The sequence below is a fragment of the Tinamus guttatus genome, unplaced genomic scaffold (assembly GCF_059628265.1).
Source record: "Tinamus guttatus ecotype Peru unplaced genomic scaffold, ASM5962826v1 Tinamus_guttatus_pri_ptg000497l, whole genome shotgun sequence".
NCBI lineage: Eukaryota > Metazoa > Chordata > Aves > Tinamiformes > Tinamidae > Tinamus > Tinamus guttatus.
The window spans coordinates 3,365,915-3,387,015 of record NW_028289031.1 but is presented as its reverse complement, the minus strand read 5'-3'; the positions used below and the strand labels follow the sequence as shown (position 1 = coordinate 3,387,015).

Here is a 21,101-nt window from a genome sequence, read left to right as displayed (position 1 = left end):
TTTTTTTTTTTTTCATGTTACTAAATAAAAATACGTGGTTTGTACTTTCTGCTCACCTGTCTCAAGGAGTCTGAACTCATGCCCGGCAGAGGAAGTGCAGAGCCAGAGGCCCCGGGAGCCAGGAAGGCTGTTCCAGAGCACGAGCCTGAGCTCCGCTCTGGGCAGTGCCGGCTGCTTTCCTACCCTGAGACCTAACGCGTCTGTGGCCATCGCAACAATCCGTATTTGTGAACACACGTATTCCAACAGCAGCAAGCGGGAGCAGCGCGGCAGGGCTGGAACACAGGTTAAGCTGTGAGGAGCAGCAGCAACAGGTCTCGCATGGCTTCTACCCAACTTCAACTGTGTCTCTTCTTGGGGGCAGGGGGAAGCGGGATACATCACACATGCCTTGAGCAAGTGGGGTGACTCCAGTTAGAGAAACAGGTGCTCAGGAGAGGAGCTTGAGATGTAGCTGGAAAAAGCATTTAGTTGCCAAATTTGAATAAGGAGGGGAGTGAGAACCACAGAAGTGAATCAGGCACCTCAAGTTCACCCTTACCCTGTGGTGCAGCAGTTCTCCACACTGAGCCAGGGTAGAGGGGCAGAACCAGCAGCGCTGCGACAGGCAGGGGGCTGGCTGTTATTTGCATGCGTGTCTGCTAAACAAAAACCACCTCGAACCCTCACCAGGCAGGGATTTCTCACTGCATCCAAGGATGTGATAGATGCAGGAGGTAAAAATACTTCAGTGGAGAAATACCGCCCGGGGTCAGCGTCGAGGAAGTATGATGGGGCAGGAGTGCCACACACAGGCAGACAGGTACAAACCACAGGGCACCCAACCTTCCCCCCCCCCCGCCCCCCCCCCCACCTTAGTAAAAGATGTAAATGCGCATATGGCAGATTAGGCAGAAAACTAACTCCTAACTCCTGATTCTAGTTTGTCCTTGGATGCTATATAAAGCTACTGAAGTCAAAATGGATATTGTGTTTTCTATTGAAGCCACCCCAGACACTGTCAAATAGGGTAGAAAAAGACAAAAACAAGAATTCCACTTTAAGCTAAGAAAGGAGGGTATCTTCAGCTGAACTCCTGCCCTACTGCCTAAAACAGAAAAGGGCTAATCTACTTAACTATGAGTGTAATTTCTATAGCCTCTGATTTACCTGGCAGCAAGTAGTAGCAGTAACTAGGCATCACCCATAATGCAGTATACCATGCAGACTGAGGAAGCTGTGCTGTAGGTCAAACACTAGCCCAGAAGAAAGCTCTTCCCAGGGCCTTCATAACCACTATATCCAAGTCAGTTCTTAGCTTTAATGACATCTGTTAACTTACAAGAGCTTTGGTAATCGTAGAGATAGAATTTTGCTGTGAATTTACAAGGGTCAGTTTTTTAAAATTTTACATGAGAGACCTTTGAAGTTCAGCTTGTTACCCTGAAGCCCTTCAGCAGCCCAGCCCCTGTGCTTGGCTTGGCTTGCTCCCCTTTGCAGCTTCTATTCTCCTCATACAGCTGCAGGGGGCAAAGGTAGGGATTTCACACAGGGCTTTTCTCTTAATCTTACCCCCACTGGATGTATTTAAAAAAAAAAAAAAAAAAACCCACACACCCCGACACCCTTCTGCCACAGCTATTTACACTGGCAGCAGCACGCAAATTACAGTGTTAAAAAGATTTTATATATAGAAAATTGTTTCCTATTCTGTCCCTATAGAAAAAGAAAAACCCTAGTGCAGAAGCATTCTTAACTTCCTTCCCCAATCTAGTCTGCAACGTTGCACTGTGGTTTAGGAAGACGTGAGCCAATGCACTTAAAGGTGATGTGCACACACCGCCTGGAGGAAGACGATGGCAATCCAACCGTGGCAGCACTCAAATGCGGCTCCACTGAGGCTGGCCCTGCTTTTGTTCACTTGGTTCCCCCTCTTCCAGCTGATTCTCGTCAAGCCCAAAGCAAAGATCACGAATAAGGTACTTCCTTTACACATGGAAAATAGTCTTCAGTCTTGAAGAGGGTTGGAGGCTCATAGAGGGTCTGCTGCTGTCGTGATGAAGCTGATTTCTGCAAATTAGATAAAGTTTATTTTTTGTCACCTTAAAAAGAACAAGTTCCACAATCAAGCTTGCAAAGCTAAAATGCAAAACCACAGGAGCTCTACAGGCATCCACAGCCAGGTGACTCTAATCACAGCTTAGACAGAGCCGGTATATTCTTAATGAAAGTGAAGAAAAAAAAACAGGTTTTGACTTCTTCCATCCCAGCCCACAGACAGGCTTGGTCTTACAAAGTGTAAAATGCCCCAGAGCTCTGCAAGAACCAAATTTGTTGTCTTCTCCAGCTCTCTAGTCACCGCGGCCTTCATACTTTCAAAGGCAAATAATTTTGCCTTTCCTGCTCCAGCCTTCAAGTTCCTCTGCTCCTTCCTTTGGTCTGACCACAACATCTATTTTCAGTTACTTAGTTAAGAGGGCGTTTATAGAGAACAAACCTGCAAAAAAAGCCTTTGGTTCAAGAAGGCTGCCTCTCCTGCTGAGCTTGTTCATCAAATCTGTTAGACTATGCATACTATGCCATAGAATTGAAAATAGCACAACAGGCATTTAGAAAAAATAAGCTGGAAAGTATGAACTTTATGTTGCTTTGCTGCACTAAACAGCTGATGTAAAAAGGCAAGAGTAAGGACCATTTTTGACAAATGTGTCAGTCTTTCTGCATGCGAGCACTGCTGCACTGCAACACAGAGGACGTGTCAATACAGTCTAAGGAAAGCCTTAGAAAATGGGGAGGAGGGGTGTCTGAGAATATACCATTTCTTTAATACACCCTTGTGCAGAGTTATCAGTCAGTTTGCTCGCAGACTTCTTCAGGTACTTCTTGCTCTTTGCAGCTGACAAAAGGAGTCTTCACCAAAACTAAACGGAACTACTTGGACAACTCCTACAACTATCTGGACTTCAGAATGCTTTAACTGTGTCAATAAATAAGTACGCCTAGGAAACAGCTAAGTAGATTTTTTTTCTAGTATCTAGCTATGCTGAATACTTCTTGTATTCTATATGAAATAAACTTTTTTTTTTCTAGTTTATATAAAATTTTATTCATAGCAGGAAGTTTTGACTTTCTAAAATTGTTGGATTTAGGGCATTTAAATTGCATTTAACCTTGACTTCCCCACATGCTTAACTCCTCTGAATTTTTTTGGCCATTGAAATTGTAATGAAATTTAAAGTGTAAACAAAAATTAGGTCTGTTTAAAAATAGTAGGTTTTAGCTGTATTTTCTATATTGGAATTTTTGACAGACGTAACGATTCTTTGAAATTATCTCCTTCCTGCCTACATGCAAATATTGTACCTCTTCGGGCAATGCCGCAGAGCGTGTGAAGACATTTTCCCCTCTTCTCACACAGCGACATAGGAGAGGAAATAGTTTTAAAACGGAACTTTGCTTTCAGTCGCTGGAGGCCCTTCACAGCCAGGCACGGTGCTCAGAGTTGTCCAAGGACACCTCCTAGCATTAGGAATCTTACAGGGCTCAACTTCTCATTGCTTGCTGAGTACAAGGGCAGAATTTGGGGCAAAATCAGAAAGTGAGATTACAAACGCACTGTATCCTGTATGCGAAGGAACAGACAATTAGCTGGGAAGAGAGCAAGAGAATTTGACTGAGAATGTTGTAGGAGATCAATGTAGCCCTTTCCAAAAGACTGATGTGTTATCTGAGCTAGTTAATGTTAAACAGGGCAAGAAATCTTCAAGCACCCACTGATTCAAAGAAGGAGCAGGAAGCTTTCTTCTTACCAACACAGAGCCTGTGTTTGCTCCCGAAAAGAGATACTTTCTTGGGAATATTCAGTTTCACTGTGGAACAGGGAACTGCCTCTACCTTACGCAGTTAATACTCCTACATGCTGGGCATTTGTTTTATTGCTAGTCACGCTCAAACCAAGAAACTGTTGGATATGGATGTGCAAAGTCCAGCTTGGTGGCACTTTCAAAGACTTTCTACTTTACTGGCTGTGGAAAAGCTGATAACCTGCACAAAACATTCCCACTAACAATGCACTTTTCTAGAATTCCTTCTTTTTTTTTTTCCACTTTAATTTGAAGCCATTAGTACAACTACTTTTAGTAACAAAAAGGAAAATACCATTGGTGATTTTTCAAAACTAAATCACAATCACCATTTTTTGTAGCTTAGAAATAGCAGCTTTAGGTTTTTTTTTTTTTTTTTTTTTTTTTTTTTTTTTTTAAGTAAGAAAATTACTCTTGTATCACTCCAAACTTAAACACAAAAGAAAATGAGGCAGTGGGAAATTAACTAACTTGAAGCCTCTACAGACAGGAGCAGTAAGGAACAGGTTTCCTCAGCTGAGTCTTACTAAGATAATACATATACTTCCTTGCTACCTGTTTTTCTCTGATGCTTCAGTAGGTAAGAACACAAATACCTGAACTTGTTACAAAGTTGTTTTCATCTCCATCCCTCCACAAGCCTGCTTCACCTTTAGCACTATCACCAATACTATGAACTCTGGGCTAGAACAGCAGGAATTCAGGAAAAGAAAAAAAGAGGAAATCTGTCTGCTGATGATATGCAAGTAGTAGTAGTACATAGGGCACGCTTCCAGCTAATGACAAGGAACATCAGGTGTTCACACTACGACCAGGGAATAGAGTATTTTAAAACTGGGGCATAGTGACAGCTTTTAAGGGTAGTTATGGCATTTTCTTGAACATCCTGGACTGAGCACTTCAAGGCTACTGCAGAGAAACAGTCCACAGGCAATGAAAAAAGGCAGAAAAAAACCACTTCCCTCTTCCAAACCAAACCAACCAATCAAAACACATGCGCGCGCACGCACACACACACACCAACAAGGGTGCTAAATGATTACTAATCTGCAGGTTAGGTATAAATGAAGCGTCATTATCTTAAAAATATTGTGCAACACAGCTCATGCTTTTTCTCCTTCACAACATTATAGCAATGATTACATTAGTGCAGTATAATCTTTTGAAAGTTGTGTCTGTACAGGCTCTTCATAGTTGCTTTACATGGTAAGACATCAGGGAAATTTTGTTAAAGTTTTGTTCATTATTTATTTGCTTTGGGCATTTCATGTTCTCTTGTTCATATATTCAGGCTTACTCGGGAATATGACTCAAATACTGGTAAGAATTTATGATTCTGAGTCTTAATCTTCTTGGACTTAGTCTAAAAAGGGGGAAAAAAAAAACCCAAGTCCAAGAATTTTGCAAAAGCCTAATGCAAGAGCTAAGTTTTGAATTCAGATCTGTGTAACATACATTACTATTTTTTTTGAATCATGCATACTGCTCAGCAGAGCCACGAAGCTGTCCACAAAAGCACACTTACGTTAAGGAAGGCTGGTAGGCTGATCGTGTGCAAGATTTTCTTGAAGGTGCTTGGAAAAGTGCCAAAGTCTGTTTCTGCCTTGGTGACCCGTTCTTCCATTTCAGCCACACAGTTCCCGACCATCTTCACAAAAGCCTAGATGAGAGGACAGACAATCCACCTTACCTACTAATAAATTAAATGGGGATTACATATTGAAGGACAGTGGTGAAGAGTCCATTACATGAATCATAAGCCATACAAACTCCATTGAATATTTCCCTTCCACCCAGAGCAAGCCTGGGTGTGAGATACATAAAAGGGAGCAAGAGCAGGGTAACTATTTCCTATTCATCTTTCACATGCAGCTAAGTTTCAGTGAAATTTAAAAGCATATGATTTGCAACAAGTTAATAGGTGCTAGATGACGTAGGGGCAGCTTACCAAACTGAACATTGTTTCCACAAACTACATAAAAGCATACACTATTTGCACATCTCCAAACCTACTCAGGCATACAAAAGAAAAAATTGGAAGATATAAGTGATCAATAATTACACGTGACATCTGCAAGACAGTTGTGTGTAAGAGAAAAGCTCCTTTGTCACTTTTCAAATCTGCTTCTGAAGATGAGTTCCAATTTCAATGGCAATAATAAGCAGGTACTTTCCACACTCAGCACTTTAACTCTTGTTAAAACCTGCTTTTAGAAGAACACGCAAGTGTTTTGCTGTGCTGCCACGCTGAAGTGGAAGGAGTTGTTCACGACCCTGAATGCTACAGGGTTAACAGATTTGACTAAACTGCTGTGTCTGACTCAAACCACCAGCGTGAAATGCAGACTGGTGGCAAGTGTCAGTTCTTAAGAAGTGCCTAGTTCATAAAAGACCAAGGTGATATGGCAACAAATCCTGAGGAACACTAAACACATTGCCCACTAGAATATGCTCTTCCAGGACCTCTAAGAAAAATGATGCTGTGGAAATGCAACTGCTTTATGTTCATGCACGTATCTCTGTCCTGCAGGATTTCACATATCCTCTGTGTTCTGACATGAGAGGAACCTCTCAACTTTTACTCTTTTGACCTCCATCTAGCAAGTGGGAAAAACAATTGTTCCCACAGCTGAAGTCTATCAGAAGTTTAACTGTGAGACACAGCAAACTCCAACACAGAGCGAGCACTTAAAGCAGCAACCAAGTCCCCAGGCCAGACTTGGCCCATCTGCTCAAGGCAGTGTTGTTGTCACAGCTTGCAAAGGTGAATTACGTAACAGACACAACAGTAACATACACGAGCAAGTTAAACTATGCAATACAACAGCCATACCCAGTTCTGAGGAGACCTAAACGCATTTGAATGGTAAGTACTTTCTGCATTTACTCGTCTCTCTCTCACGCTTACTGAGAAGAGCAAAATAATAGAAAAAACGTGACAAACAGATCAACAAGAACGCCCTGTATGTTCACTCTGAACTTCAGCTGCCTCCCTGGTAAAAATGCTGGTGTCTCTAGCAAAGAGGATCTCAACAAACCACACCGAATGCAGACTCCTGTGCAGGTTCTGCCTCTCAGCATGTTATTTAGAGAGGCTGATCAGGACAGCTCATGCTTACTGCAGGCTTTATTCAGAAAGCTGTGTTGTCTTCTCCATGTAGAACCCCACAGAGCACAGTGAAAATAAGATATCCACTGAAAATGGCAGTGGGGTACCTTTTTGGGAACTCCCCTCTCTTTTCCTCCAACTACCTATGGAATAACAAAAATTATATTGTAATTTAAATGTGTTGAAATACTAAGACAGAAATTTCTATAATTTCCACACTTTAGAATGACTGCAAGAAAACAGTATTTATAAATAATAGATTTGAATCTGAATAAAAAACTAAATAAATCTTCTGAATAAAACCACATTTGCAAGCCTCACAGTCTGCAGAGTCATTCCCCTAAGCGACCTTTTTCCCTGACAGTTAAGCTGTGTGCTAATGACTAAACTGAACTATGCTTGACTATATAGTGTGTGTATATACATATACACATACATATATGTAAAACGAGGTATATTCCTGCATTTTTCACTGCACCAATAAATGTAAGAGCAATCGGTAACATCCTCCTTTGGTCTGAGGGTAGATGACTTCATTTTAGACAGAGTGTTATCTGGTAAACTTATACTTGGCTCATAGCTTTTCTGGAATTGAAAATTATTTTTCTTTAATTTTTATATTAAAAATCAAGTACAGATTCCATCTTCTGTACCTACCTACTTTCTGAATTTGAGTTTCTAATGTTTCCTGTGATCTAAAACTAGTCTCTTCGATTTCCTGCGGCTGTTGTCAGGCCCTTTTATCAATAGCATGACAAGGATTTTAACACTGCTGCTTGTTACCTCAGCAGAATTAATGCTTCTTAATGCTCTTCATTCTTCTCACCATTGCTATGGAGTATCACATTACAATGACACTCAGTGTTAATTTAAACTTTAAGCTGCCTACCCTTCTCCTGGAAATGGAATCAAGGATCTGAAGTCACTTTCAGTGCTGAAGTTTTATGAAGGATGAACATCCTGCTCCTTCTACTAGTCTCAGAATAGCTTCGAAGACAGTAAATTTCAAAGGTGCTAACAAAAAGGCCTTCAGAAAAGAGAAGGATGGTGACCTTAATTCAAGCAATAAGTTAAAAACAGAAGGGCCTGCAGAAATTATTAACACTTTTTGTGTTCTCCATAGTTACTAACCCTGAGGTATTGAGGTGGGATAGGACACTGACAGCAAATAAATCTGAAAGTCTGGAGAAGAGCCCCCTCTATACACACACATTGCAACACAGCATTGGGTTTCCTTCCCTATTGAAAGTGTTCCCATTTTCACACTTCCACACCTAAATATGTCAAATACATACCTCTAACTTGTCAATCTTCCTGTATATATGTCTCATTTCTGTTGCTTTTGTGTAAATTTGAGGTAGACTTTCATTGACAACTTGAGAGGAATCACTTCGAATCTAAACAGGATTCAAACAAATGATATAAAACTGACTGAAGTGGGACTGAAAACAGACAATGAGAAGTACAACAAAAGGTAACAAACAGTAGGACTAGGCCTTTGCATTTACAGATATGTGCCTGGTGTCAGGCAAAGAAGCAGGAATGCAGCTACATTTTACCAGCACTGATATTATCAATGTTTCTGAGATTAAACCCCTAAGAAGTCAGTCAAGGGGACAGTGAAACAGCAGCAAAGTTTGGTTGGGATCGAAAATAAGAAGTCCCCCTCATATTCCAGCACCTTCAAGTATAACTTCATTCTTCAGTTGCCTTTTAAAAATACGACGTTTTGTGCCCAGTTTGACATTGCCCCTTTGACAGGCACATTTTCTTAGAAATGGTCCAGGAAATAACTTTCTTTCAGGAGCCAACTTCTCCCATCTCTTCCGTGACCTGATTCCTGCCACAAGGAGCAGCGGGGAGCATACGCACGCCAAAGTGCCCAGAGAACAGAACTGTGAGCATGTGTGTTTCTTCCCAGACAGCAGAGAATCTCAATGAAGATTTCTCTTCTTTTGGCTCAGCAAGCCGAAACGGACAAAAATACCTTGCCCATTTCTCATTCTGCTCAGCACTAACTTACTGCTTTATTCTTTTGAAGTTAGTCTTAAAGCAGTAAGACATTGTTCTGCAAGAGCGAAAATAAAACTAACACCAAAGTGCTGGGTAGACATAAATACTACAATTCATCACCTGATATTAACTCTCTTGGTGAGAGGCAGGGTCTAAAGATTCCTGGAATTAAACTGGTGAATAGAGCAAAATCATAAGTGCCCAGATTTCATTCTGGACACTAAAACTGTGCTCCAATTAAATAAAGAAACAGATTAAAAATCAGCTGCCTTCTTTAAGTAGTAATAAGTGTCTTGGATCAAAATTTATTTTACAAAAGCAAATAAAATACATTCCTTTATATCAAAAATGCACATCTAACTTTGCTAGAACTAAGTGATTGAGTATTTTTCAAGGCACACCTAAGAATCAAATATACTAAACTGAAGCCTTGACTTGTGTTTAGCTATCTGTACATTTATTCAGCCTTGCTAAAGAGAATATGACCAGGCCACAAAATCATTGTCTCATCAATAGAAAAGTTAGAGCGAAATTCACCTTAGATTAAGACAGGAGAACCGCCTGTACCATGACTTGAAAGATGACTCTATATACCAATGTCAGGCTGTAAGTTCTTTCTGTACACTTTATTTATTTATTTTCTTTCTTATGAGACAGGAAATCCGAGCTGTCTTCCCAATAAAAGGTAAGAAGGGTTCTCTAAGACCATGTACAGTTTTGAAGATCTGGCAATTCTGGTTAAACATTTAGATAGTAAACATTCATATGGATGCCCTATGTCATTTTCAAAAGGAAAAGCACAACATCATCCCACCCTCTTAAACGTTTGTTGCTGCGCTGTTCTAAATGAGATTCCATTCATGTATGCATGTACACAAATATATAAATGCAGTTATATAGCCATGTGAGCACATAATTCTGCACATATTCACATATCACGTGAATGTTCAGCAGTTTTAACCCGCAAACTACCTGTTTATCAAATGTATTTTCAAACTAGTATCTATCTACCTATCTCTATTAAAGATTACCCTGTCTTGGTCGCGTTTTCAGACACAAACACATACTCAACTGTATTCTGACTATTAAAACAAAGTTACACGCGGGTTATACGCACCATGTCCAACATTCCCACAAATTCATCCACTCTGGTCAGCAGCTCTTCCAGACTCTCCTCAAAGCTTTCTATCTGCAAAACGCATTTAAATATTTGGTAAAAGCAAACCGAGATCAGGTCACTGGGGGGGGCGGTGGGGGGGGAGGGGAACGGCCCCGCGCGACACTCGCTCACCTGCGCGCTGTACACGGCGCGGTCGGGCAGCAGGTAGGCGGAGTAGGCGGCGGCGGTGGCGCTGAGCGCCGCCTCCAGGGCGCCCCCGTCGCCGTCGAGCCCCGAGGCGCTGCTGGGGCTCTGCGAGACGTGGCCGCTGTCGCCGCCGTCGCCACCGGCCGCCTCCGCCATGGCGCCGCGCGCGGGCCGCCCGCCCCCACCCCGGCGTCACGTGGGCGGCGCGCGCGCCGTGACGGTTTGGGGCGGGCCCCGCCCATAACGGTCAGCGGCGGGAGGGGCGGGGCTGCCGCCGGGAGGGCGGCGCGTCGCGCCGTGAGCTCCCGGGGCCCGGGGTTTGATCCTGCTTTTCCCACCGCTTTTTTTTGCTGCATCCTTCCTCAGGCGGCCGAGCCCTGCTCCAGCTCCACGCGAGGCCGAGGTGAATTCAAAGCCTTCCCCAAAGCGGACCAAATTAATTACCCTCACACCTCGGGTCCCCATGTGCATGGTGGTGCTCCTCAGGGAGGTAGAAAGCGTTGGCAAAATGCTAGTCAATGCATAAAGACGGAGGTGGCAACACATTAAAAAACAAAAAAGTTTAGAAAAAATTCTGAGGTGCTTTACAAGGAGACTGCGTCCTTATATTTTACATGGTTGCTGAGCACAAAGTGTCATCCGGGCTACTACCTTTCAAGGAAAACCAATACAATTCTCTCAGCATCAAAGAAACCTTGCTCCTTCTAAAGGAAGTTCATGGGAGTTTCTAGGATTAATTTACTTCTCTCAGTCACCCATTTTCAAGGTGTTTTAGTTAAACAATTTAATCTTATGCTTGCAAGTTCCTTAATGCATTTCAGTCCAAACCTTGTCACTCTCGTTTCTACCTGCTTTTTCCAGCTATAGCAGTTTTAGGAGGGGGACAGGTAGAAGAGGCGTGTGTCTGGTTTGAGAGCAGAGTACATATTAAAAAAGATGTCCAGCACACAAGAGACTTCAAGGAAAACTTAAGAGCTGGGCTGAGCAGAGTGTATGCAACAACTAGACAAAACTGCTCCCTTTTTGCAAATGAGCACAAAATGCTTGCGAGCCTTAGCAGTTACACTGCACGTTGTTACCTGCAAATCTGGTTTTGTCAGTACTTTGTCATTCAAGCTATAATTGAAATTGTGGGTAAAATACTTTCCCTCTTCCCACTCAGATCTCATGGGTGAAATTCACCCTAGGAAGCATAACTGTATTAAGTATACAGGTTTTGATAAGATCCCTGCTTTATTTGGGCAGTCCTTCTCAGTCTTTCTCTGGGAGAGGTCTGCAGCTTGGCGGCACATGGGGAGATGGAGGTATCTTAAAGATTATCTGAGGAGCCAGAGCTACCTTAAGCCCTCAAAGACTACATGTGACTTGAAAAAAAAAAAAAAAAAAAACTCTTATGAGCACCACAAAACACTCGCTGCCCATGGAAATCAGTGTAATAGGGAAGCAGTACAGGGAAGAAGTATATGGAAAGCAGCTTAATATAGGTAACAAGAATCAATGTCTGTGCTAGTACAGAGAAAGTCATTATTAAAATGGTTTAGCACCTGAAGAGCTGAAACAGAAGTTTAGCACCTGAAGAGCTGAAACAGAAGACATCTTTCTGACAGCAAGTAAATGAAATACTTGTAGAGAAAGAATGCAGAGAAGGGAGAGAAAGGAAGTAGAAGGGATGTAGAAGTTAAGATTTGTTCAGGGTTTATTGCAGACAGGTCACATTTTCACCAGTTAAATAAGGTAACTTCAGCCAAACTCACTTATTTTATAAAACTAGCCCTATTTGAGGTATAAAAATTTGTCACGATAAGGTGGTCCGATTGACTGCAGCACATCCAGCTATTCCTATCTTACTGCACCAATAATCAGATTAAAAAATCAACCCACACCTTTGGGTTTACAGTACAATTTTAAGACTAATGGGATCAATGTGCTATTCTTACTGTGCTGAACAAAGTAAGTACAGCTTTAACTGCTTTGATATCTACGAGAGGTTTAATTAAAGTGAAAGAATTTTAAAATAGAAAGTTTTAAAACAAATCTAAAACCGCCCTAAGTTCAATGTCCCAAACATATTAAATAATGAGCAGAAAAACCCATGTTCCCCGGGAACTCTGAATCAACAATCATCAGTTAATCCTTTGCCCAGTCATTACAAATTCCAAACCGAAATATAGATTTTTCAAACCAAGACTCCCAAAGGTTCACATCTACACATTATTAATGAAATGTCTATTCCACCATATAAAAAAAGCTTTAATGCACTACAAAGTTAAAAAAAAACAAAAAGAAAATGACAAACAAGCTAAAAGTAGAAAAATACATTGTAAAACATGTAGATTGTTCCTTACACTGATCAAAGTATGACAAAATATTTTAGATTAGACCACTTTATTAAATTCATGGTGTTTTCAGAAATGAGCAATTATTGACTCAATAGTCACTGGTTAGCCACTGACCAGCATCCAATGAAGACTTCTGGTAATCCCAAACATCCAATGTATATTAAATTTCAAGAAACTGTGTGCAGATATTAAGCTTCTTGATTACTTTAAGAATCAAAAAATAACAAACTACTTTAAGTGAGGTTTGAAAGTCGCCAAACATCCCTCACACATATTGCAGTAAACCAGTCTTCTGTAAGAAAAGACCTTGGGGATTAAGGTTACCCAAACATACAGTCAGGATCTGTTTTGGTTCTGAGGTGTGAGACACAGTCCTAACATCTGCTAGACTTTTGCTGCTGCCTTTTATATACATATATCCCTAAAATTTGCACGATATACATTAAAAAAAAGAGATGATAGGAAAGCCAGCAGTTCGAAAAAGAGGTATTATCTAATAAATATCGAAAAAAGAATGCACTTCCCACTTAATGGAGCTGAATCTATTTTTAAACCCTCCTGGTACTCTATATGTCTTTTCCCATACAGTGCGAGTCGCAAGGCAGGACTGCCTCTGACCAGCTGGTGGTGCTAATCCCAAAGTAATAACAGCATCAACATCCACCACTCTCCTCTCCTGAGGCTTTAAAAAAATATATTTCATTTATGTTTCATTTGGTCAGTTTTGTTTGGAAAAAAATGCATCTGCGCATCCCCCTGCCTTGTTCCACCAGAGGAGGCAACTGCTACTTTTCTGGAGCTTGTCTGGATTAGACATAACATGGTAAATGTGGTGTAAACAAGTTAGTGGAAGGTCTGTATGCAACGGTAGAAGAACAGATGGCTATTTCAAAGCACTCTGCTTAAACTGGTATTAGAGGAAAAACAGACTCCACTTCAAATAGGCAGGTCTGTTATTACTATTAAAAACCTAATTCATATATACATGCATGTATAAATACATCCACCCATGCATTCAAACCCAGGTATGTAGCACTGCCACTGGTAGCCTATAGGATTGCTTAGATTTACACAAACTAAAACTATTGCAGGGCTGGGATATAAACCAGGTTTTGCCCGCTGGCCTCCCCTGACAAATTTTGCAGTGCATGACAGTTTTATGTCTAATTCCAGATGCCATGTTTCCTAAAAAGCAACATCCTTTGCACATGTGAGGCCTACGCGAATATCAGTTCTCCTTAGTCTGTGCACCACACGTTGCAGGAGTCAACAGTCCCAATTGGCACTTAAGACTGAGAGCAGGGCTGCAGGAACTGCCACTAGAGCGTGATGACGGTCCCATCCTCCTCGATGCCTCCCCTGGGGATAACCAGGCTGTGACGGGGGTCAGTTTTTAAGGAACTGAGTAGTTTGTGGATGTTGCCATTGCTTTCTCGGCCGGAGTTGTTGTTGAGCACCAGGTCCCTTTGAAGCCTGTGGCTGAGGCTGCTGCCGTTGAGTCGGGAGAGGCTGTTGGACGTGAGGCTGTGCAGTTTGGGGATGTGCTGCGGCTCGAGACCGCCCTCAATGACAATGTCAGCCTCCTCGTCGCTCTCCATTTCGTCGGGGTGGAAGTTCTGCAGCACGTGGGACGTGGGCAAGCTGTGGTGACTGGCAGTGCTGTCTGTGGACTGGCCAGAGCTGCCAGACATCCTACTGCTGCGAATAATATTGTTCCTCTGGTTCGCCGGTTTGACCGTGATAATGAGGTTATGGCTGTTGGCGATCATCATGTCTGTGACTTGGTCGAGCGTCTTTCCCGCCACCTCGATGCCGTTGACTTCCAGGACCTCGTCGTTCACGGCCAGCAAGCCCGTGCTCTCCGCCAGGCCGCCGGGCACCATGCGGGAGATGAAGATACCAGGTACTTTCTCCAGCCCGTGAGGAGTAACCCTCACGCTGGTACCGTCGCGGATGTAGAATCCTAGCGGCTTCTCGCAGCCGTGTCGGTAGAGCCTCACTCTCCGGTGCGTTTCGGGAAGAATGTCCACGTCGATTATGGAGGAGACGGGCCGGAAGTCGTGCGGCATGCTGATGTTGATGTGTGGGCGCCGGCGCAGGTTGTCATTGCGGAGCGTCACCAGGGCCTTCTTCTTCCTCGACAGCGTGTTGGTGCCAAAGTTACTGTAGTCCACTTCATCTGAAAGAAAAACACCACTGCATCAGCTACACGGCAACAACTCAGGCTGCAGGGCACTTTCCTCTTAAACCTGGGTCAGTGAAGCCCCACTCCCCATAATACAGAAGGCCTCCAGTGAATTCTTATGCTGACCCAAACTCCGGGTTTATTTTATGAGTATCAGCCTGACCAGCAGTTGTTCTCAAAGACTCACCGTACTAAGGGGGATGACGGAGGGGCCTCGACCCTTGTGATTCTCAGCTCCTGCTGCCCACAGTGCAGAGCACAAGCATTCGCAAGGCTGACACCAGCTTACACCCGACATGAGGATTTCAAAGGTGGATTGAAATGTTATACATACATCTGAACTAGGCAAAGCTCAGCCTTAACCTGAAAAACTGAATTGGAGAGTATTTCGAGAGCCAGTACACAGGCTTAACTGACAGCGGACCTTAGTACAAATGTGAAGGCAGGGTGGGAAAGGGGGGCTGGATAGGTTTTTGTAGGATGAGATTTATGTTAAAATGCATTTGTCATTACTTTTCACTTTGGAACCTCCTCATTATTTTCAGCCAATTTTGACGGCCATACAGAGTGCTAAAAACAACAAACTCCGACAAGTTTTGTGAAAACAAGTGTCCAGGTAAAAACAGAAGCAAAGAGGAGGAAACTGCCATGTTGCCCATTCCACCCGCTCTCAGGGAGCAGAGAACACACTCCTACCCATGAGGATAAAATCCATAGGAAAACAGGTTTTGTGGGGTTTACCGGTGCAGGAATTGTTTAAAGGCTGTAGCTTTCTCTCAAGGTTACACGCCATCAACTTTACATGAGCTACCTACCTAATAGGAAAGCATCCACCTGAAAAGTTATTCCATATAAGGACCTTGGGTTGCCCTATGCAGGAGCAAATATGTTGCAAAACCTATCACTGCAGTTTGCCTTAAGAATACAGGGCATCACATTTGAAACATGTGTCACGCACTAACTGAAAAAATATTTCAGCAGGAGTTATACCCAAGCCTCTTCACATAAAAGGTAACAGGCCTCCCATTTATTCTGCTGTTAAGCACAGAAACAGAAAAGTACTAGGAGATTTTTTTCTCTCCTATACCTCTCATCGTATGAGACTTGCTCTGCATTACTCTACAGCTTATTTGGACTGGCTCTGCTACCACCGAAGGCATCACAAGGCATCTAAAAGGTTTTTCCTGAAGGAAAAAAAAAACACTGTGAAATAAAAATACTCCTTCCAAGAGTTCACAAGGGTTAGCTTAACGCTCACCTCTTGTCTCATTCTCACACTGATCAAAGTGACACCGGCGACAGGTAAAACTGTTAAAAAATTATTAAAAACTGGAGAAATGGGCGTTAATTTGGAGAGCCTTCAAGGCAAAAAGAAAATCAAACAAAACTTCCTTCCTCCCCAGGGTGGGGAGCTCAGCCAACACCTTTTTTCCTCTTTGCAATTCCAGGGTGGCCAAACAGAGCTTTATCATCAGTTTCTAGCAAGTAATAAACTGAAGCGAAAGCTGCATCACTGCATAATTTAGTGACACACATTTAATAAAGGCCAGTGATTTTTAATGGGTTTTCAGTTTTTCCCTGCTATTGGATTGCAAGCAGGAATGCTGCCTTAGCTAATGAAGAGGATCACGTTTGATGCCAGATCTCGAGGAAGACAAGTAAATACTGTGGGCGCTCGGACAGCTTGTATCTCACGTTTCATTTGTTGCACTATTAAACTGTCCTTCTGGAGAATACAAATAGTCAACAGGAAGCTGCCATCGAGCGCTCAGAAACTTGTGTTTGAGGCGGCACCGTGTTTTCCTGCATAGTTGCATAGCCTGTGTCTTGAATGAGGCAAGCGAAGGGTCCTGTTCAGATGGCAGAGGGAGAATTAGTCTTTCAAGCACTGAATACCTGCCACGCATCTTAGAGCAGGGAAGGGGCATTTTCAGACAAAATGCAGTGTTTTGAGACAAAGATGCACTTTAAGACTAATTAAGATAAGCATGCTATTCCCAATAAGCTTTGGAAAACTTGAACTTTCATTGCACTTATCATTTGCTTCCTATTGAAAATATGGTTTTATTTCTTACTATTATGAGGGACACAACACATTTGGAGATGGAAACCTCAGCTTTCCAGTTGTCTTGTGTCATGACCCAAAGCTACGTAAAAAATCACTTCTTACTCTTCTGTAGGCTCTGACTTCTTCCCTCCTCCAAAAGCTTCAGTTTATTGCATTTTCAGAATCGTTTTGTTAGTAATGTTACACAAAATCTTAAGTATTTTGGCTGCACATTTCCTATTAATAGGTAAGTACCTTCCCCTTCATCCCCAATAAATATATAGACGCGTCAGTAGCTAGTGGCACTATCTCCCCATCTGGGCCTTTCTGTTAGACAAAATACAGGCTACAGATCTCTCCGTACAGCCCACTTGTGCCCACTTCCTTCATGACAGGGATTGTACAAGCGCTAACATCTTTGAGCGGCTCTTCTAACAACCTGTAGCCCTCCTGCGACTTCACAGAACACCATATACCTTCCATATACCATGAATTCTACTGCAAAGCCACACAGTGCATCGCAGCGGAGCAGATTTACAGGGCTGTTTACAAGGGGAAGGGATAGTGCTCAGGACATCTGGTTGCAGCCAAGGAGCATTGTAGTGCTCCAATTTACACACAACAAGAAATTACAGACCTTAAAAAAAAAAGAAAAGAAAGAAAAAGAAAACACACCACCAGGAGCACCACTCCCACTGCTTGGACAGCTGCTTTTCATAGGAACTGTCTGCCAGATGAAATACCAAAGCTTAGCCAGATAAGATTATATAAACAAGCCGAATTCCACAGAGAAGTAGACTGCCAGGCTCCTATAGGCACAGTGCACTTTAGGCTCTGCTTTTTGAGTGTACATGCACTCATGGCTTATTATTTCCTCTGGGAACTGTGGAACATTAGTTGACAGCTCTGGAAAGTACTTCAAAGACAAAATTACTTCCACGAGGGAGAGCAGCACTTCAGGCAGCTTGGGAATGAGGCCAATGAGTCATTAATAGTGAAGGGTAACCCCTCAATCCAGCGGATCTCCATTACTGCGCATTCGAGTTACGAGCAGTCATAAAACCATTTTAAGGGAACATGTCACGTTTAACCCTTCTACCTTTCTAAGCCCCAGCTGCAAAGAGTGTCTGCATTTTATAGAAGTTGCACTCGGTGTCCATTTTCCCAAACGGATCAAAACCAGCAGCATTTGTGAAAGCAATCACACAGCACAGGAGTTGGCTGGGTATCACCGGTGACCTGCAAGACTGACTGACCACATGCAAAGGGATTTAAAAGGAAACAGATACGAAGTGAACTATGGCTTAGAGTTCCTGCACCACAAAAATCACTCACCAAGGAGCATTTATCATGGGAAAAAATAAAGCTATCTGAATGCTAACACTGCACTCTGCATGTTATGGGAGTACTGGAAACAGCTACCTTGCTTCCAGCAACCTCTTGGTGAACCAACCTGAAAAAACACACGTGGGGGAGGTACTTGTAGCTGCTATTCCAATGAAAGACATTTAATGTAATCCCTATGCGCACACGCTCCTCTCTCCCCCTTCAGATCACTGTCACAAGGAACCGAGTTAGAGTTTCAGGCTGCCTAAACAACATAGTTTAGCTGTGACATCCAGCAAGGCTTCTGAAGCATGCACAAGATCAAAGGGGACAGGTTCAAATTAACAAAAAAATGTGCTACCTGAAGAAATACAAAATCCACGCTTTCCTAAGCCTTATTCCATCAGAGTTTTTGTAAGAAGTGTTCAGAAGCTTTGTTTTAGACTGTAGACTCAGTGGCATACTTCTGAAAAGAAATCTCACCAAACAGCTTAAAGAAAATTCAAGCACAACTTGCTACTCCGGTCTAGCCCCTACTATGCGCAGCAGACAGCAGTTTTGCAAAGATGATCTTCTACAGTGGTTCAGTATTAAAGAGAGAAATTTCCCTTCCAAATTAGGAGTGCTCATCAGCAGGTCAGGATTAAACTCTGAGGAACATCTGTCTCTCTCCTCTCTTGCCCAACAACTCAAAATATCCTCTCTCACAAAAGAATGAACATCTTGTTCCTTAGTGAAGAGCACCTTGCAACAAGCAAACCTGTAACTGCAATAGGTTCAGCTGCCTTCAACACCACAGGTGCCTCGGAGAAACTTGCTGACCTCAAGGACACACACAAGCCCTTGAGAATTCAGCCTGCAGTGGTGTGGTCGCCTGCACTTCCCACCGCTTGTCATGGGAGGCCACTGTTCCCTTGCTAAGCCTCCTCCCTCCTCAGCAGAAGTCCCTTGTGGCCAACTTCTGGGTGCTCCCAGGAGCGGATGCTCTTGCTGAACATCCATGTTTGCCCCAGGGATAGGGAGAGGCCAGAGGAGATGCTACGCAAGGCAAGCAGGCGGTCAGGCCTGCACCTCCCAAAGACATCCTCGCCCTCCGAAACATTCAAGCCCAGCAGGCAGCTCCCCGCACTGGTCAAGAATACAGGGAATGGGCTACGGATCCTACAAACCAAGTCAAGCCTGATACTTGCTCTTCTGCTCAAGAACGGTCAGAGCCACTTGCTGCTTTGTGGAGATTTGAAGTGATTTTGTGAAACTTGTTTTCATCAGGTCTGAGACACATTCTCCTTAGATAAAGCATTTATTTTTAGCAGAAAGACTTTCATTAGGGTCTCTTTTTCCCCTTTGTGGGAACGTTACGAGGACAAACTGCATTTAAAGGAAAAAATATTTACTAGAATTGCCAGGGTCCTCTTCCTGACTAATTTCACAGTTGTCTGTGTGGAGCTGCCACCCAGCAGCAGCAGTAGGTGGGTGATGCATGCAGAAAATGCCAGTGCCTGAGTCTGAAAAACTGAATCCTGCACCACCATGCACGCAAGCACTCCTGATAGCCACAAGAAACTGCATTAGATCAGTTGAGGGTATCAAAAAGGTAAGGCTATCAACCCAACCCAAGGGTCTTAAAATATTTTTCCCCGCCCAGCGATTGCTACCACCCCAACCTATAATTATGTGTAACCTCTTCAGCAAGCCATCATTATAAACTTTACCATTTAAAGCTAAGCTTTAATTATTTTATTTCACTCCCTCTATTTTGACCTGCAATAAACACATTGTACCTTTACTATTCAGTCACAAGCTCAGGCTATGGGCCAGTACAACATTTGCTCCTGATACGGACACAGAGGGAGTCCATTTGTTCCAAAATATGTGCAAGTATTATGCAAAGAAAACACAGCAAAGCAACATGAGAGACCAAACTATAATAGCTCCTACGAAGCACAGCAAACACAGTAAAAACGTTATTAATGACAGCAGCAGCCGTGGATTTAGCTAGGTATTCCATGGGAATTGAACGCCACTATTTCCCAACTGGTAGCTGGACAATAGTTACTTTTTGCAAAAGTCTAAAGTTTGGAAGATAAGAAAGGTAAACAGTTGACACACTGAAACAAAGAGCAGGTCTGGGAAAACACTGTCTTCTTTTGTACAGTTGCAATATTTGGAATAATGCCACAATCAATGAAAAAAATCCCCCTTAAAGTTACTTTGATTCCATATACAAACTTCAGAGCTCTGAGAGAAACTAGAGTTGTTGCCCTATAGTAGTCTCAGGAGTGTCAATGAAGCCTGGAAAGGCAGCACAGCATTGGATAACAAGTTGGAAGTCAGGAAGGGAGAGCAAAATAAAGGCAGCATATTTGCAAAATATTTACAGAGAATTATCTACGGGGAGCTACTTGGCATTCAGGTAACTGCCAATCGTGTTTCTGGAATGTTCAAGTGATCTTCATATTTCAAAGGAAGGGACATCCTAGAGATGGCAGCACTAGCTCTTAATGAGAGATACCTGTAGACTACCTGGATGGCTGTGGGCAAAATGACTCCACTGGGCTTTATGTTCTCCCTTTTTGTAAGTCTTTCCTATCTAAGACTATGCTTCTCTCTCTCTTTTTTTTTTTTTTTTCTTTTTTAAAGCAGTGTTTCCAGCTGAAGCGCGTTAAAGACTGAGATATCCTAAAACCATCGCAATGGGGCCATTCAACTCTTCTAAACATTAAAATAGTGCGATACAAGGGTGTAAGCAAACAAGAATCACCACAGAACAGAAAAGTCTTTTTGTCCCGCATTCTTGTGCTGAGTAACACCTCATCCATCCCAAGCTAGTTCAGACATGCAAGTTTGGAAGCTCCTTCTCCCACTTCTACCTCTGAACTCCCAGCAAAAAGGAACCAAAAAAGCCCCCCAACTTTGCAGAAGTTCATAGTTAAT

At 42.7% G+C, this 21,101-nt stretch overlaps 3 protein-coding genes across 3 annotated transcripts in view; 1 reads left to right on the top strand and 2 right to left on the bottom strand.

Moving 5' to 3' along the window:
* The window catches only part of RBFA (ribosome binding factor A), a 98,232-nt gene that overhangs the window by 53,232 nt on the left and 23,899 nt on the right, over nucleotides 1-21,101 (top strand). The window lies entirely within an intron of this gene.
* Nucleotides 1,861-10,441, bottom strand: BLOC1S4 (biogenesis of lysosomal organelles complex 1 subunit 4). Its single transcript, XM_088533372.1, has 5 exons — nucleotides 10,256-10,441; nucleotides 10,082-10,153; nucleotides 8,247-8,348; nucleotides 5,368-5,502; nucleotides 1,861-2,049 (listed from the first exon to the last, which is right to left on the bottom strand). The coding sequence occupies exons 1-5, from the start codon at nucleotides 10,424-10,426 to the stop codon at nucleotides 1,948-1,950; spliced, it is 582 nt and encodes a 193-aa protein (XP_088389498.1). The 5' UTR covers nucleotides 10,427-10,441; the 3' UTR covers nucleotides 1,861-1,947.
* Nucleotides 13,273-21,101, bottom strand: part of PARD6G (par-6 family cell polarity regulator gamma) — a 56,952-nt gene continuing 49,123 nt past the window's right edge. The window contains exon 3 of the mRNA XM_088533415.1: nucleotides 13,273-14,788. Within this exon, the coding sequence (XP_088389541.1) occupies nucleotides 13,929-14,788 (860 nt within the window). The 3' untranslated portion in view covers nucleotides 13,273-13,928. The remainder of the gene's footprint in view (nucleotides 14,789-21,101) is intronic.

What these genes read in the sequence shown, in the direction of transcription:
- BLOC1S4 (XM_088533372.1), bottom strand. Translation starts at nt 10,426, where the DNA reads ATGGCGGAGGCGGCCGGTGGCGACGGCGGCGACAGCGGCCACGTCTCG. An exon ending in TTGTGGGAATGTTGGACATG is followed by an intron (nt 8,349 to 10,081) that starts GTGCGTATAACC and finishes AATCCTGTTTAG; the next exon opens with ATTCGAAGTGATTCCTCTCA. An exon ending in GGAAGATTGACAAGTTAGAG is followed by an intron (nt 5,503 to 8,246) that starts GTATGTATTTGA and finishes CCTCTCATCTAG; the next exon opens with GCTTTTGTGAAGATGGTCGG.